The 17,255-nt window shown below is 39.9% G+C and overlaps 1 protein-coding gene across 11 annotated transcripts in view; it reads right to left on the minus strand.

The window, feature by feature from the left end:
- The window catches only part of Dnah5 (dynein axonemal heavy chain 5), a 289,003-nt gene that overhangs the window by 44,315 nt on the left and 227,433 nt on the right, over window positions 1-17,255 (minus strand). For all 11 annotated transcript variants that reach the window (XM_052743036.1, XM_052743034.1, XM_052743032.1 and 8 more), the window contains 6 exons: window positions 16,747-16,926; window positions 15,208-15,345; window positions 11,011-11,146; window positions 10,130-10,446; window positions 9,388-9,543; window positions 8,413-8,595 (listed from right to left, as the gene is read on the minus strand). In XM_052743036.1, coding sequence (XP_052598996.1) covers window positions 8,413-8,595; window positions 9,388-9,543; window positions 10,130-10,446; window positions 11,011-11,146; window positions 15,208-15,345; window positions 16,747-16,926 — 1,110 coding nt within the window. The remainder of the gene's footprint in view (window positions 1-8,412; window positions 8,596-9,387; window positions 9,544-10,129; window positions 10,447-11,010; window positions 11,147-15,207; window positions 15,346-16,746; window positions 16,927-17,255) is intronic.

Below are 17,255 nucleotides of genomic sequence, written 5' to 3' on the forward strand. Positions count from 1 at the left end.
ATGAGGTGGTCTTAGCTCTTGGCTACTGCTCTTATCTCTGGGCTTTTAACTCTTATGTTGGCTCTGTTTCTTATTTAATAAGACTGTTAAGAATTACATCTACATATAGTTGCCAGCCCAAGATCTGGACAAGATTAAGCCATTCATCATTCACATTCTAGCATGGAGTGAGAAAGTGTTCATGAAATCCCAATCCTAGATGAGAAGCTATGCTAGTTCATGGCTTCTTGGGGAGGAAGGGGCAGTTTTATTTAAGGGTGTGGTTGATCATGCTCCAGTGGAGGGTCCAACATCCAGGAGTACATGGGAAGCACAAATTGAATCTATGAATTATTAAATTTAAAAAAGAGAGAGAAAACACAAACTTGGGGATTGGGGGTATACCTGGAAGGAGTTAAGGGGAGAAACTGGGCAGAATATGATCAAAATACATTTTATAAAATTCTCAAAGAATTAGTCATACATTATATAGTACTTATACATATATATTGCACCACAATGTATATTAACTCCTCTGAGATATGTCTTACAGTTTAGACCTTGTAGTTCAGGAGAGCAAAGCTCTGAGAGATTATTGTCAATGGTGGTTCTTTCCTCGGAAGCTCAGAGAGAGAAAGAAAGCAATGCATTGACACTGAGCAAGCCACAGGAGTGTGACAGATGCTCCAAGGCAAAAGGACAGCCAGGAAAATATACTGATGCTAAGGTAAGCTGTGCATGAAAGGGAGGCACGTATGTGAAAGACTTTGAAGTTAAAGAAAATAATCAAAAATGGAAAGGACAGTAAGTAAATACAGTAAGTATTGGTAAAAGAAACATGCATCCCCAAGTTTACTTGAAAAGCTTTCTAAACACAGTGCCAATTAACAATGTGACTAAATGTAACAACGTATAATTCCACATAATTACAATCAGGGGAAACCCAGGGTTAAATGTGAGGTCAGCAGCAAAATCACAGTGACAGCCTTTCTCAGTTAGGAGTGTGACTCACTGCAGCTACAAGTCCTCACTGCACTGCTCAGATTCCTGGGGAAGAATCAGAAAAGAGCATTTCACAGGTAGGTATTCAGGATTCCCTCAGCAGGCTTCTAAATTCTACTCCCTGAGTCTAGGCAGCAATGAATCATATGAAATAATATTACATAATAAAGTACTGCGTAATTACTGGATGGTGTCATCTATCTGTTAGGATCCAGTGCTCATACAAGCCTCTGGAAAAAGAAGCCAGACCTAGAAAAGGGTCTTATTAAGCAATATTCAAGTCCCTTCTCTTTTATGGCTAATATAATTCTTCATTTCTAGGAATTATCTTCTGATTGTGAGAAAAGAAACCCATAGCACTCTGCAAATGTTGCCTTATTTTGATCACCATCAATATGCTAATCACTCAGCTGGGGACGTACTTCAGTTAATTAAGTATCATTTCCCCACCACACACAATGCCCTGGCTTTGATCCTCTGCATTGAAAATAGAAGACAGATAATGAACAGATGATAGACAGCAGACAGAAGATAGACAAATAGATGATGAGAAGAAAGAAGGAGGGAGGGAGGGAAGGAGGAGAGAGATGAAGATGATACATAGTAATATAATGATAGATATTGATAGTAGGTAAATAGTTGATAGATTAATAGATTATACACACATAATATATAGACAGACAGATACATATATGATGCAAAGATGTATATATTATATACTGACAACTGCCAAACTGTGTCTCAGCTTCTCATCAGCTCCTCATTGTATAACCTTTCAGTGTCTCCACTTGGGACTTCAAAGAGATGATTGCTACTTAGCACTGCCAGCAAAGCTGACCTCTGCTCAACCTTCTTCATCCCAGCAAGTCATACACACTCCACACTTCCAGCTTCTCAAGCCAAGGCCTCTGAGGACTCTGCTTTTTAAAAGGATAGTAAGAGTAGTAGTAGGTGTGTGTGTGTGTGTGTGTGTGTGTGTGTGTGTGTGTGTGTGTGTGATTTTTGTGCATGTAGAGGTCAGAGGACAATTTGTGAAGTCGGTTCTTTTCTTTCATATTTAAATGGGTTCCAAGGATTGAAGGAGGATCTCCAGGCTTGCGTAACAATCACCTTTATCCAGTGAGTCATCTCACTGTGCCCCAAGTATGCTTGCAGTTCCTTCCTTTCCCCAGACTCCACAATAAACGCGTGATCAAAGCCTACCATCTCTACATCAGAATCTAATCTTTCCTCACTACCACTATTCCAGTCTAATCTCCTAAATCAGAAGTTCCCACAACTGGGCACATTAGAATCAAGCAGGAAGCTTGGTTAGCAGGCCTGGAGCAGGGTCCAGGATCTGGAATTCTAACATGTTCCGAGACAGTGTGATACAGCTGGTCTCAATGCAAGACTCTGAGACCTGTGAAGTCAAATACATGTATCATTTTCTTCTCTTGAGACCTCTGCACAGACTACTGATTTATCAGGTCTTTTCTTCCCCTACAAAATTAACTGTCTTCCCTTCTTCAACTCTTTCTCAAATGTACCTTCTTAATGAGGTGTACTACCCACCCTAAATGTGCAGCCTACCACCTGATTCCCCAGCTCTCCATCTTGTCATGCTTGGTATTTACTTATTTTGAGAGCATATAATACCTTCTAACAAACATGAGTACTGAGGTATATGCTATTCCCCTAGGAGAGTTGGAGGTTTGATTTTGTTGGTTTTGGTCTAGTCTGTTTTGGTTATTTGGTAATATCCTCCGATTCTTACAGTGATGCTTGGTACCCTTGTGTGCACTCCATTAATATCATGGAACAAATGATCAGGTGTTGTGTCCCTATCAATTAAACTGCAACATAAAGTGAACTGGAAGCTCTAATCTCTGTGCTGGAAATACAGACATGAACATTCTCTCTCTACAAACCGCAAAGTTAAAAATAAGGGCAGTCATGACAAAATTGCATAAATGCAAACAGCGAAGACCACTGAGTCTACTTTATATTCCGGCCCATGAATCCTTACTGGTTGAGTAGTTTGGGTGGGAAGGGCCCCCACCCAATTCTGAAACTCATGGTCTGAGCCCAGTGAGCCAGTTACGAGGTCAGGATGGAAAAGAAGCTCATCTTTAAGCAAAGCAAAAGTCTACACATCTACTGTTCTAAATTCGCCGAGATGTGGCCACTCAAGGAAAACGCGGTCTCCCCATTCACCGCAGCCGTCTGTTGTGCCGCATCCAAAGCCTCCTTAGTCGTCACTTGAATTCATTTATTCACTAAATGAGAATTTCAAATTTCAGTAAATGTAGAAATTAGTACCAAACAAGTGACATTTACGGGCTGCTAGAGCACTGCTTTCCACCAGCAATTTTCATAAAATCCCACACTTTTATGGCTACAGTAGGAAATAAAATGAAAATAAAGTACAAAACATTTAAATGTATAAATTTCACCTAGTATGGCCTCTGAGCTCCTCAAGGTAAATGCTGTGAAATCTTCATCTATAGCAGGTACAGAAGGGAATGTCAGATGACAGAGAGACACAGACTCGGATGGTTATCTGCATCACAGCGGCCGTTTTACAAAATCACACAAGCCTTAGGGCTTTTACCCATAAAGTGGACATGAAAATAACAATAGAGTGATGGTGCAGTCAGCCCCAGCGTGAAGCTAAGAGAGACACTGCATCACCACTCAAATTCTCTCTCCTTCTCCTAGAAATATGTGTATTTCTACTAGAAATAATAAGCTGACTATTTCTTAAAAAGTAGAATAGTTCACAGAAATGTTTATTCTTCTATATATGTGCCTTTCTATCTATATATCTATCTAAATATCTTGGTTTGCCAAAAACTATTCTCTTTGATGAGAGAAAGGTTTGCATGTTAGTTGAAAGATACTATCTCCTTGAATGTTGAAGCTCAATTTATAATTCTGTGTTCATGAAGCACATAGAGAAGGCTCATCTAAATGCAGTGACTAGATTATGGCAAATGACTGTGTGTGGGTGGGGAGAAACAAATCAGCTCAGACCCCCTGATTGACACCCAGACTGAGAAAACTCAGCCACGTAAGAAGGTTCAGAGATAAGGTGGAAAGAATAGATATTGGGGGTGGGGGACCTCCTTGGAAAAAACAGGCAATGTTAATCCACACAAGTAAGTCGTGGGACTGGAAAGAAAGCTTAGTCAGCAAAGTGCTTGCCTGAGTTCAGATTCTAGCACCCACACACACAAAAAAAAACAGCTGTGTGTCCTATGCCTGTAATTCTAATGCTAGCAAGTTGGAGACAAAAAGATCCTAGGGCCCATTGGCCTGCCAGCCTCATCTAGTTCACAAGTATCAGGCCAATAGGAGACTCAGTCTTGCAAAATGTAGGGAATGGTGCATGGGAGCAACACCTGAATTTGACCACACATAAACACACACACACACACACAGACACACACACACACACACACACACACACACACACACACACACACACATGCCCAGCCAAGTCGCTCCTTTCATCATTACCCTTTATTTGGGGAAAGCTAAAGGAAAAGATAACTGCAATTATTATAATGATGTACATAGTAAGATAATCCTCTGGGACTGAAAAAATAAATATAAGCAAATAGACTGTCATGCCACCCCGGCCACAATATTTGAAAGAGATGTTTATTATGAGTGTGTGTTCTGCTAAGGATAAGTTAGTAAGGAATTATTTTCTCAAGACATTCAATTTTCCCAAGAAGAGGGAAAACACCAACCCTGGATCCATATTGATTTGTAAGGCTGATGAAAGTCTTTAAGAGACTAAAATCACCCCTTGATACTATAACCCTCTCCCACCACTGACTAAGTGCTGGTGGTTTTGTTGTTGGTTTTCCTTTGTTTTATTGCAACCAGCATCAGTCAGACAAAATTGTTTCTTCCAGAGAAATTGTATTCATCTCAACACGATATAAGAAAACCAAAGGCAATTACATTACACAATCTGCCACCAAGGCTACTCATCTCCCTGAAGCCAAGGCTACAGGTGACATCAGAGCCTAGGGCTGTTATGGTGGATGCTGGCCCAAAAGATACTCAGGATTCACGTGCTCAACAGTACATTCTGCTGATCAAAACCCCAGTCCTTACTGAAGTAACAGTGTGGCATTGCTGCATTGCCCCCTCCAATCACCTCCATATGCTTTAAGTCAAGCCTAAAAGGTACCAGGTACATGGTGAAGGTTATTATTTCCTCAACAGCTACTTTGCCGGAATTACACTGCTTCCTGCCACAGTAAGGTCAACCGCCCATATGAACATATGAAGCTGGACTAAAGGCTCCTCAACCAAGTTCTGAATTCATGAGTATTATTCACATTTTACAGTTAAAAATGCAGAAAGAGATGCGAGGAGAGAGAAGAAGGAGGTAGAGACAGCTATTTTCCCTTTCCCTTCCAGTGGTAGAGCTCAGAAAAGCAAGCCTGACGCAGTATACAGAAAGCATACAGACAGGAGGAGGTGCAGATCCAAGGAATTTGCCAATGATCTTAACCTAACAAATCTTCAGGTCAGTGAAGCATGGGCCATAAAGTAAAATAACCTCAATGCTATCGAACTCATGAGAAAGTCAATAGCAACTTCAACCTCACCATGGTAGTCTCATTAAAACCTCCTACATCTCCTTGCTTAAGCTTCTCACGTTTCCCAGAGGAAATGCTGACTTGGAAAAGGGAAGTTTATAAATTATTGGTCTTTTTTTTTTCACTGAGCACTAAGCTTGTTATCTCCAAAAAATAGGGGCAAAGAAAGCTGACACTGAGTTATGTTTCCAGGGTTTCATTATGTCGGTTGCCATCCTGGCTAGCTGTCACTGTCACCTTAACATGACTTGGAGTCATCTGAGAGGAGACCCTTAGTTTAAGAATTGCCTAGACCAGACTGGCCATGGGCATATCTATGAGGGATCCCCTTGATTATTAATTGATATGGAAGGGCACAACCCACTGTGGGTAGAACTATCCCCGGGCAGGTGGTCTTGAATTGTATATGAAATCTAGTTGAGTATAAGCTGGTCTATGGGCCAGCAAGCAGCATCCCCCCATGGTTCCGTCTGTACTTCTTTGGCTGTGAAATGAGTTCTTTTGTCAGAGATAATAATGTATAGAATAGCAGGCAGGCTTGCCTTCAAGTTCCTACCTTGAGTTCCTGTTTTGACATCCCTAAACAACGGGCTGTGCTCTAGAATTCTTAGCTGAAAGGAAAGCTTTCTTCCCCTCATTGCTTTTGGTCAGAGTATATGTCACAGCAACATAGATCAACCCAGAACAGTAAACTTTAGAGGCTACATTGTAGATGTAACCAACCGTCTTATTAAATAAGAAACACAGAGCCGATTCAGAGAAGAAAGCCAAGAGGTCAGAACTAAGAGCCTTACCCTTCCTGCTTCAGCCAAGAGAACTCTCTGAAGAGGGGCTACTTCCTGTCTGTTCGTCTTTATATAGACTGTCTGTTCTGCCTTCTTATTGGTTGTAAACCCAAACACATGACTGTTTCATCACTGCCTGTATATACAGCCCTCCAGGTCCTATATGGTATTGAGATTAAAGGCGTGTGTCTCCAATGTTGGCTGTATCCTTGAACACACAGAGATCTACCTAGTTCTGTCTACCAAGTGCTGGGATTAAAGGCGTGCGCCACCACCGCCACGCTCTTGCTATGGCTCTAATAGCTCTGACCCCCGGGCAACTTTATTTATTAACATACAATTAAAATCACATTTCAGTACAAGTAAAATACCACCACACTACATGAATTCTGCTTTATTTTGTACTCCATTCATTTACTTGTGGAATGGAGCATGTGTCATGCACACATGTCGAGGTCAATTTACAGAAGTTGGTTCTTAAGTTCTACCATGTGTGTATTGGGGACAAACTCAGGTCAACATGCCTGACACCAGGAGCCTTGACACCCTAAACCAACTCAACCACCAAACAGCTTTGAAAGGTTTACAAGTCCCAGACTTATCAGGGACACATGGAGCTCTTTTAGATAACAGGACTAGACTGGGGGACTAGAGAGATGGCTCAGAGTCTAAGAAAGCATATTGTTCTTGCAGAAGACCCAGGTCCAGGTCCTAGCACTCATGCTGGGTAAGAACAACTACCTGCAACTCCACTTCTAAGAGATCTGACATTCTCTTATGGTTCTTCAGACATCTCTATACATGGGGTACATATCAGTGCACAGAGGCACATGTGTGTGTTTACACACCCACATAAATAAAAATCAAATAAATAGAAAAGCTAAGATTGCTTATGGTCTAAGCACAAAGCTTACATCTTATGTGCTAAGAAGAATCATAATGAAATGAAAGCAGACAAGAAAACTGAAGGTAAACAGGTAAATAGAATTCATAAAACATTAAGCTTTTCATAAATAAGACAGTGGAAGAAGAGAATAACAAAACAAATGATAACTATGTCCTCAGAGTTATATTGTTGGTGTCTAGAAAAGTTACTGGTGGCATGCATAATCTATAAAACTATATTAAACGTGTGGCTGGGGAGGTGACTTAGTCAAGTGACTGCCACAAAAGCATGGAGACCTAAGTTTGGAACCCAAGAATTCATGTCAAAAGCCAGGAATTGTGGTGTATGTGCCTGCAACCCCAGTGCTTGGAGATGTGGTGGGGAAACAGGTCAATCACTGAAGCTGACCTACTGGCCAGCAGAGCTTAAGTACCCAGCCTCAGGTTTAATAAAAGGCCACATCTTAAAAAAAAAATATATATATATATATATATATATATATATATATATATATATATATATATATATATATATATGATGGAGCTGGAGAGATGGTTTTGTAGCTAAGAGCAGCACTTGTTATTCTCACAGATGACCCAGGTTCAATTCCTAGCACCCACATGGCAGGTCACAGCCCTCTGCAACAGCAGTTTCAAAGGATCCAATGGCCTCTTCAGGCCTCCACAGGCACCAAGCATGCATGTGGTACACAGATATTCATGCAAAGCACATGTAAAAATAATCATTATTATTTACAGTCAACATTTACAGTCATCATTATTATTATATGGTGATGATGATAAAATTTTAAATGAAAAAGGTAGGAAGAAATACTCAATGTCTATCTCTCTCCTCTACACACATTTGCACATATATGTACATGTACACACCACAGCCCAGCACATACATACAAGAAAATACATGTGTAGATAACTGACTAATACTTCATTACATGGAAAAAGAAAATACTGAGGAATTAATGTGTATTTAAGATTCCAGATTAATGGCTCCTAAAGCAATTCCAGTGTTACAACTAAGATTCAGGACATAGGAAAACCACTGAGATGAAGGGGAAATCAAGTCTATGGCAACTTTCATATTATTTTTTATCAACAAAAGACAGTGAAGTGCAGAAATGGAGTCGGCCTTGATTTCCCACCTGTTTCTCCATGAGGATGACTCTCCCAAGTAACTGATCCTCCAAGCCTTTCATAGTGACAGTGAAGTCAATGATGGAGGTCCGGGCACTTATTTCTGGGGTGTAGGCTGGATTCGGCAGCTTGGTAGTAATGTAGAGTTTAAAACCATCCATAACATCTACTTCCTTGTCACCAACTTTCACCTTTATATAAAAAGAAAGTTAAACAGAGGAGAGATACACCTGAGTCCTTTCCATATTACATCAGTTATTGATTCAATCAGTTTGTTACTGAATGTAATTTGTATAGTAAAACATAAAAAGAAACTGTCATTAGATACGAGTTTCAAGACACTAGGATAGTAAAGAAGGAGGAAAGAACAAAGGAAAAGAGAAGGGGGTAGCTAAGAGTTCTGATCATACCATGAAATGGATAAAGAATTTGTTGTCAAACATGTTGGGACTAAGCCAAGGAACTGAGACAAAGCTAACCCACAGTTTGCTCAGGGGTTGAGAATGACGAGCAGGTTTGCTACCCACACACTGAGATTTTGGAAGTCCCACAAGCAAGACCCAAAAATGGCATGGGAGAGCAGAGTGGTGGCATTGGTATTGACTTTATGACAGTCAAGGGACAGGGACAGGCTGAGGGTTTGTGAACACACATGAACTTATGTGGCTTGAATTTCTATCCAGTGCCATGCAACAGAGTTCCAAGGATTTCACAAGTGTGCCCATATCTGTACAGAGGAAGAGGGGACATGAAGGTTCTTAAAGGTTTCAACAGTCAAAGATCAAAATAGAATCCGTTTCTTTGTTACAGAAGTAGAAGAGACAAGCATGAAAGTGTTGTTCTTCAATTAATTTGGTCTCAACTTAAGAAAAGCAGAAAAATAGCCCCTCCAACCAACTCCAATTGCTGTTTCTTGAGAAAATTCTGTCTCATCTACTAGGATGCACAATTGCTCTGCATATTGTTATCAAGGTTAAACCTACCTTAAAGGTAGATCCAGATTTAATAAAGTTTTTTTCCAAAACATTGTCCAGAGCAGGATCTAGTTCCTCCCCAACATCTTCTATAAGTAAAGGCCGTCCAAGTGAAAGGCTGTCCTCCAGGTGGTTTCTAAAGTACTTATGGTTTAGAGATGTGATCTACACATGGAATGGGATCGCAAGGTTACTTGGAGGAACAGGCTCATGATGCAGTACACAGTAATGCCTTGTGAGCTCTAAACCCTCTGCCACAGGAAACAAGGACTTAGAAAGCCTTGGTGTTGAAACCATGCTATGTGAAATGGTGCAGAAAGCTTAAATGTTTTCATTCTGCCTTCAATAGACAAACATTATCACCTGCCATGAAGCATGTGAAAGTTGTGCGGGAGGTCTCTGCTCTGTCTGGCCTCCACCATCCCCATTGGTAGACAACTAGAAGTCTGCTTGTAAGCACAGCACATGCAGAGTGATGTGGCTCTGTTTTTTCTGATTATCAAAGACAGCCATAGCATTAACAGATAAGAGTCTGAGCCATGACTCACTGAAATATGGTGCTAGTAGATGTGGCCAAAAATGAAAACAATACGCTTACGGAAAATATTTTGTTATTAGATATAAGTTTGTATCTCTGTTTAGGATTCCAACAAAATCTGTAAGACATTCAAATATTTCTCCCCCTTTGAGGGAGGGAACTCTATAGAGAAATACAATCTGAAGTGTTTAAATGTACTCAAATGAAAGTCACCTGGAGTTCATTTTGGCTTTCTTTGTTTTTAATCCAGATCTTGCCTTGAGTCTGCGGATCAATTAGCAAAGGATAGCGTGATGCTTTTGTGACAATAATTCCATTCTGAATAGACAGGTCATCGTTTGGAAGGCCTTGGAGGTTCCATTCACTGATAGTCGGGGCATCAATCAACATCTCATTAAGATTAAGATCATTCCCGAATGGAATGTTTCGGGCTTTCATTTCCTTCTTCCAATCATTTAACAGCAGATCTCGAAACTCTTGGTTAAATGGACCAGAATATGATAGAAAAGCTGTTGCCAGCAGCACATCCCCTAAAATGGAAAGCAAGCACCCCTAAAATATTTTGTGACCATTCATGCAATAGTGTAAGTTACTGAAATTGAAAAGGAAAGTAGAAAACTGCAATCATTCTTTTAAACTAAATTATACCAATCAGTCCATAAGCGTGGGCTGCAAATGGTTTCATAAATAAGCATGAGTTTGATTGACTGTTGAACAGAGTATAAATGTCCAATCAAGAAACAGCTGTCAGAAGTCAAGCACTGGGTCATCATAATTTTATTGTAAGAGAGTGACCTCTAGCTCAAAAATGTAACTATAAAATCTGGAGAAGACAGAGTCTTCATCAAAGGGCCCTTGGTCAATACTCCCACACCTATAGAGCATTTTAAGTGAACTAGGGAGTGTGAAGGTCATTAACCCATCAAATCAGCACACACAGGCACCAGACAATTACCCATCTCCTTGAAATGGTGGTAGACACACAAACACACATACAGGAATTTAAAATAAGCAAGTGTTGTTTGATTAAAGCTTATGGCTTCTGACTTCACCACAGTCAACACACAGTCTCATTAATAAAAGAATTTACAGACCTACAAGTCGTTTAGTCTGCGCAGCAAACTCCTTGCTTTGTTCTGTCCATCGTTCCTTTTCACCTGCCAAGCCACTGATGAGCGTGGACGCCGTCTGCATCTTATGCCTGCATCGCTCTGCATCTTCAAGTAAGGTCTGAAGAAGGCCAAAACCAGAAAGAAACCTTTACTCAGAAAAAAAAAGTAGCTTCTATTTCAAATGTGTAACTTTAAAACATCTATTGTCTGCCTTTCTGGGACATGGAAGACCTATTTCACAGGAAACACAGCTTCTATTTCCATGTGTCTGCTTGGCCCTGTTCTGTCTCTGGTTCTCTGTCCAGTGCCTTCAACCCAGCAGCCAAATCCTCTCAGGTGTTAATAACAGACAGGTGCTGGACATTCCTGTCACTTACTAGTAAAATCACACATGATAGCATCATGTAGCACAAAATATGTAAAGAATACAAATTCTTAGGAAAGTGCAATCAAGAATATCTCTCATGCTGAACCCTGGGGTCATCCAAGCTTTATCTGAAGCAACACCTCATTTTACATCAGAAAAAGAACTTAGATTACTTTTACCTCATTGTACCCCAGGGTGCCTGCATAAATTTCAGCCTCATTTAACTTATATGTATTTTTTAGATTTTTCCTTGAGCCTAATGAAGACTTCCATATATTACTGCCAATCAGAACCCAATCCTATCCTCAGTTTCTGGTTCTGGTGATGGAACCCAGGGCCTCATGCATGCTAGATACATACTGTACTGCTGAACTATACTCCCAGCCCAAATATTTCTTGTCTTCTATGTTTAAGAGATGACTGCTAGCTCTACATGTGAAAGCATAGGAAATAAATTATGGACAAAGAGGTGTACATCAGTAGATGTCCATCTATAACAAATACACACTACACATTTTAACAAGGTAAGTTCAATAGGAATATCTATAATGGTACAGAAAGTTTAAACTATTTCAATACTTTTTTTTAGTGGGACTACTTAAACCACCACTTAAATTATTATAGTGTGCTGATATAAATACTCTAAACTGATTAAAACTATCTTGTAAATTTTTATGACCAAAAAAGAGTGCAATATTTTATGAAGTTAATAACTTAGATAATAAAACAGTGTGTACTGAGGGCTCTGTTTTTAGTATATGTAAAATATATAGCATATGTTCAGATACAAGAACAAAGTATTATTTATATTCCTCTCCAGGATTGCCTAAATGCATTTTCTGTAATGAATAGACTGCTTTTCTAAGAATAACACAATACAGTGTCTTGCAAAAGGGAGATACTTAACCCAATTTGTTTTCATCTTCCTTCTGGAGTTTTGTCTTCCCATTTAGTTAATGAAAAATAACCAAAAACTCACTTCTGTGGCATATCCCACCACATGTGTCTATTGCTTCATCCCAAAAATAAAGATACCAGCTGTATGATGTTTGAGTCCATATAATTTATTTAAAACAATGTTTTCAATTAAAAGATATTATTCTTAATTGCATTTTCTCTTCAAATTTCCCATCCTTATTTATTCATAGCCAATTGAGAAAACTCCTAGGCCCTCCCTTCCTGTCTTTATCCTCTTGGTACCCAGGTTCCTTTTATTGCGGCAACATAGGCCAAGAGTGGTTAGTGTGTATGGCACAGAGAGGCAGATTGTTCCAGTGGTATCAAATAAAGGTCAGGTACAGAATCCCCTTGCTTCAGCTCTGCAGTCTGGTCTCTCCTAACTGCCCAATATGCTGGCTCATTCTTCAGAAGACCAGAGAAATTGGATCCTATGACAAGGCACTGCACCCTTTGTGAATAATAACCAGGGACACTCTTTCAAAAAACCATTCAGGCCTGGGTTACAATGAACTGGAGACTAGAGCCCTTTTGGGAGGTTCACAAGCTCTTATCAGCTTCATCCAGCTCTAGGGATGAGGAAAATGCAACAAAAATGAGTGAAGGTTCTTCAGAAGTTGGTGACAGAAAACTCATGGCTAATTATTTTTTAACCTAAAGAAATTTGAAATTTGTTGAAATGCAAGTTTTCAAGCTATGGTCATATTTTTACAGTAGCAGTCCTTACGTGTTCATTTATCTAAACCAGTGGTTCTCAGCTTGTGGGTTGTGACCCCTTTGGGGGTCCAGGACCCCTTTCACAGAGGTCACCTAAGACCATTTGAAAACACAGATATTTATATTATGATTCATAAAGTAGCAATATTACAGTTCTGAAGTAGCAATGAAATGATTTGATGGCTGGGGGTCACCACAACGTGAGGAACTGTAGTAAGGGATTGTAGCATTATGAACATTGAGAACCAGTGCTCTAAACCAACAACAGATGCTCCAGAGCAGCAGTAACAAGAAGGACTGGAATGAGCCAATGCAAATCTGCTAAAATTTAAACACAATGATACTAGAAAGGAATTTTTATTCATGAGTGTTTCTGGATACAAGCGACTATCCAGAAAGACAGAAATTAGTGCTCTTTCCTCCTGCTTTTTAAAGTGGACTCTGAAGTTACAAAGTTAATTTTCTCCTTATGCAATTGAACTCCCTGAGTGTAAACAGGCACATCCATGCAGGTGCTACTGACTTCCTCCTGTAAACATCTTTGGAGACACTTTCACATGACTTCCAGGAGACTTTGATCTTTAAGAGAAGCAGCATGTATTCTGCACACAATGACACTGCAGAGTCACGAGCAGGTGTCTTAATCTGGACAGGGTCCACTTCCATAAAATATTCAGAGGAAGAGTCAACATGGCTCCCAATTGCCAAACACAATACAGGCTTCTCAGGCACAGATGATCTGAGGCTAAAAGCTTATGTCATCAGTATGGGGAGTGATTTAAAAATATATCATCTGTATATACAAAATATACAGGTATTTAAAACAGTGGGGAAATCATGAAAAATAATTTTGTGACTTAGAAGCTCCAGTGTCTTCTCTCTGAATCCCTTCAGGCATTTTGTTTGAATGTTAATATACAGGTGTCTGCTGAGCCCAACCCAGCCTCCTGTCACCATAAGTCTTGGTGACCTGAGCACTCATAGCCACCTACACAAGTGAGGAACCCTGAAGCTTCAACTGCGTGAGCTCTCTATTAAATCTACTTTGATTTTAGAAGGAAGGGGTCTTTAGGGGAGCTGGGGTTTGTATAATAGATGACAAGTGTATGAACCTAGATTCTAACAAGAATAAAAATCTCTCTTCCTCCACACCCCCTCTGTGTGTATCTGTCTCTCTGTCTCTGTCTCTGTCTCTCCATCTGTGTGTGTGTGTGTGTGTGTGTGTGTGTGTGTGTGTGTGTGTGTGTGTGTGTGTGTGTGTGAGAAATTTGTAGACAACCACTGTCATTATAGTATACTCCTGTGGTCAGCTACATCCATGTAGCAGGGAGGCCTTAAACCAATATCAAAATATCAAAGTCCAGTTGGGGCTTCTTTAATTGACCAGCCTAAAGCCAGAACCCTCCCTTGACATTTCTGTGCCTTGGCTACTGTATGAAGTATCTGCCCCACCTAGTTATAAAACTGTTTGAAAGACTCAATGTAATTGTGGGGGGAGGGATAACTTGGGATACACAGGTATCATCACTGTCCACATGATTATAAGAGATTTGGAATAGTTATCTCCTATAAGTAGCTTCTGTGGGAGTAAACCACCCTGAAGCTTGTCAGTGGCTTTCAGTGTTGGTTAGATACAAAGCCAACAGATCAGAGAGTATAGTAGAAATCAGAGGCCTTGCACCAGATCAATGACTCTTTGCAATGAACACTTGCAAGTAAAGATATGTGGACAAAGGGGTTTACTGTATGACCCATTGTGTCACATTGTAGCTTCCATGATAAGATTTTTATTTCCCCCCCCCCTTATTCCTTTTTATTCTCTTAAATTTTGTTGGGGTTTTTTGGGGGGGGCGGTACCAGGGCAGAAAGTGGATTCAAAGGGACAGGGAAATGAATGGAATCAATATATATGATGTAAAAGACACATAGAATAAATAAAAAGAAAGTAAAAAAAAAAAAAAAAAACAAAACAAAGCCAAGGGCTCAGTGAAGGATCATGTGCTATATGTGGGTTATGCATAAAACTCAGTGAATTCTTTCAAACAACCAATGCTTCAGATAAAGATAGCACAGGAATGAGAGCTCACAAGAGCCAACGGAATGTATAAGCATCCCTCCCATGTCACATTTTTGGCTACCTGCTTTTCAGTCATGGCCCGTTCATACTCTGCCTGTACCACGTCGAGCTCTGCTTGCTTGTCATCCAGCTCAGCCTGGGCTTTCTGCAGGTCCTGCATGGCCAGCACATGACGATTCTCTTGCACAACCAAGTTGGCCTGCAGGGGACACAGGGTAAGGGAGAAGCAGGAAGTCCCCAAACACCCATAGTTTAGAGGGTAGGAGTTCAACAATGGCCCATGCTTACACCTATGCTTTCTACCTCTACAATCACCTCAATTTGCATAAATCTGAAACAGATATTAATGTGAATTTGTCATCCATGTTTTTAAGCATAAATTAATTATGAATCATTAGAATAGCAGTCAGCAAATTTATTTTCTATAGTCAAAATAGCCTAAAAATTATTTTAGGCTATGGAGGCCAAAAGGCAAAAGCAAAGCTTTTAAATACTTGTTTAAAAAACATTTCATGAGCCACCAGTAGAGATGACAGGCTAGATTTGTCTTTCACTGGAGCTGAAATATGAACCCCAGAGAAAAGTTTTCATTGTTCTGCCTTTTTGGAGGTCTTTGTTTAATGGTTTCAGTTCTCTATTCTTAAAACAACTGCAATAAAACAAAAATTATACATTATATGTTTGCTTGGAAAATATAGTAAGAGTGTCACATACTTCTCATGGCCAATCCTGTGCTATGTTAAAATCTCCAATGATCACATTCTTGTAATGTCAGTGAGCATGACATCAATTATTTGCTCTGAAATTCTCTCATGTGAATGAGTCTTTGATCCTTTACATAGTTCTGGGATCCTGAGACTCACTCTCTCTATTCTGCACTATTTCCTTGAGAATCTTATTTTATCACAGTTATTAAATTTCATAGGTAGTTGACAAATATAAGTAAATTTTGGCTTATGGTTGAAAAAGATCTAATTTACAAAACCAAAATCAAGCCACAAGATACGGTCTTTCAGATGTTTGTGTATTTAAAATGTACTCACCTCTCTGTTTGCTCAAGACTGGGTATCTTTTTAATAGTGATGGTGAATATAGAAATGATGTACATAAAGTAATCCACCTGGGGAAACGTCGGCTTAGTCTCAAGATCACATTAAGTTACGAATAGCTGACATTCTTGCCTGAGGTGCAAAGAAGGGAAAGGGGAAGCCTACAACTTCCTTCATCCAAGGCCAGCATTTTCTGGCCCCAGTGTCTACATCTTAATCCTATCTCATTCACTGGATTCCTTTGCTTAAGATCTTGAACATTGTTGGAAAATTCTGTGCTATGATTTCTTCTTTTATTTTTAAGTAACTCACAACAGACTCAGTGTCTTCACAGAAAATTGGTTCATGCTTAAAAGCTCCTGCAACTTCAGATTTGGGTTACAGAAGAAAGAAACACCTTTGTCTCTGTCTTTCAGAATCCCACTCTCCCTATGGATCTGAGGACAAATACACTGACCGCCAAAGCTCCTGAGCTGCTGTGCAAGGATGAAACCAACTAACCCACAGACTTTCCCAGTCAAGGGTCACACAGCTCCCTCTAGGAGTCCTACCTTCAAAGGCAGCACCTCCTTGTTTATAGAAAAAAAGGAAGCCATGGCTTTGGTCCAGGAACAAAGACCAGCAACATTCCCACATACGCGTCTGGCAGTCTCAATGTTGTAGTCGGCCATTTCAAAGTAAGGATTCAAAAATTCTATCACTTCTTCATTGATCGTGTCTTTGGGGAATTGCTGTGGAAGGAAAGAGTAAATCATGTCAAAACACTTATTTTATGGGGTATATCCAAACCCACATTCTGTTTTCAATGTAACTGAAACTAGTAAGCTGGATGAATGGTATGGCTTTTTGTCAATGTCTCCAGGTGTTGGATGAAAGTCTTACAGCTGAAAACACAGTGTGGAGTGATTGCAAAAGAAGTCTGCAGGATGCACTCTGTCCTGGTAGTGCAGACACCATCCTGTTTAAATATATTGGGATCCAGAGAAAAAGTATTTAGGTGATGAATACTAATACAGTTACTAGAATTTCAAAAGCAATACAAATTTCTTTCCATTAATCC

This window comes from Peromyscus californicus, unplaced genomic scaffold, assembly GCF_007827085.1.
Source record: "Peromyscus californicus insignis strain IS unplaced genomic scaffold, ASM782708v3 Scaffold_18__1_contigs__length_77618521, whole genome shotgun sequence".
Classification (NCBI taxonomy): Eukaryota; Metazoa; Chordata; class Mammalia; order Rodentia; family Cricetidae; genus Peromyscus; species Peromyscus californicus.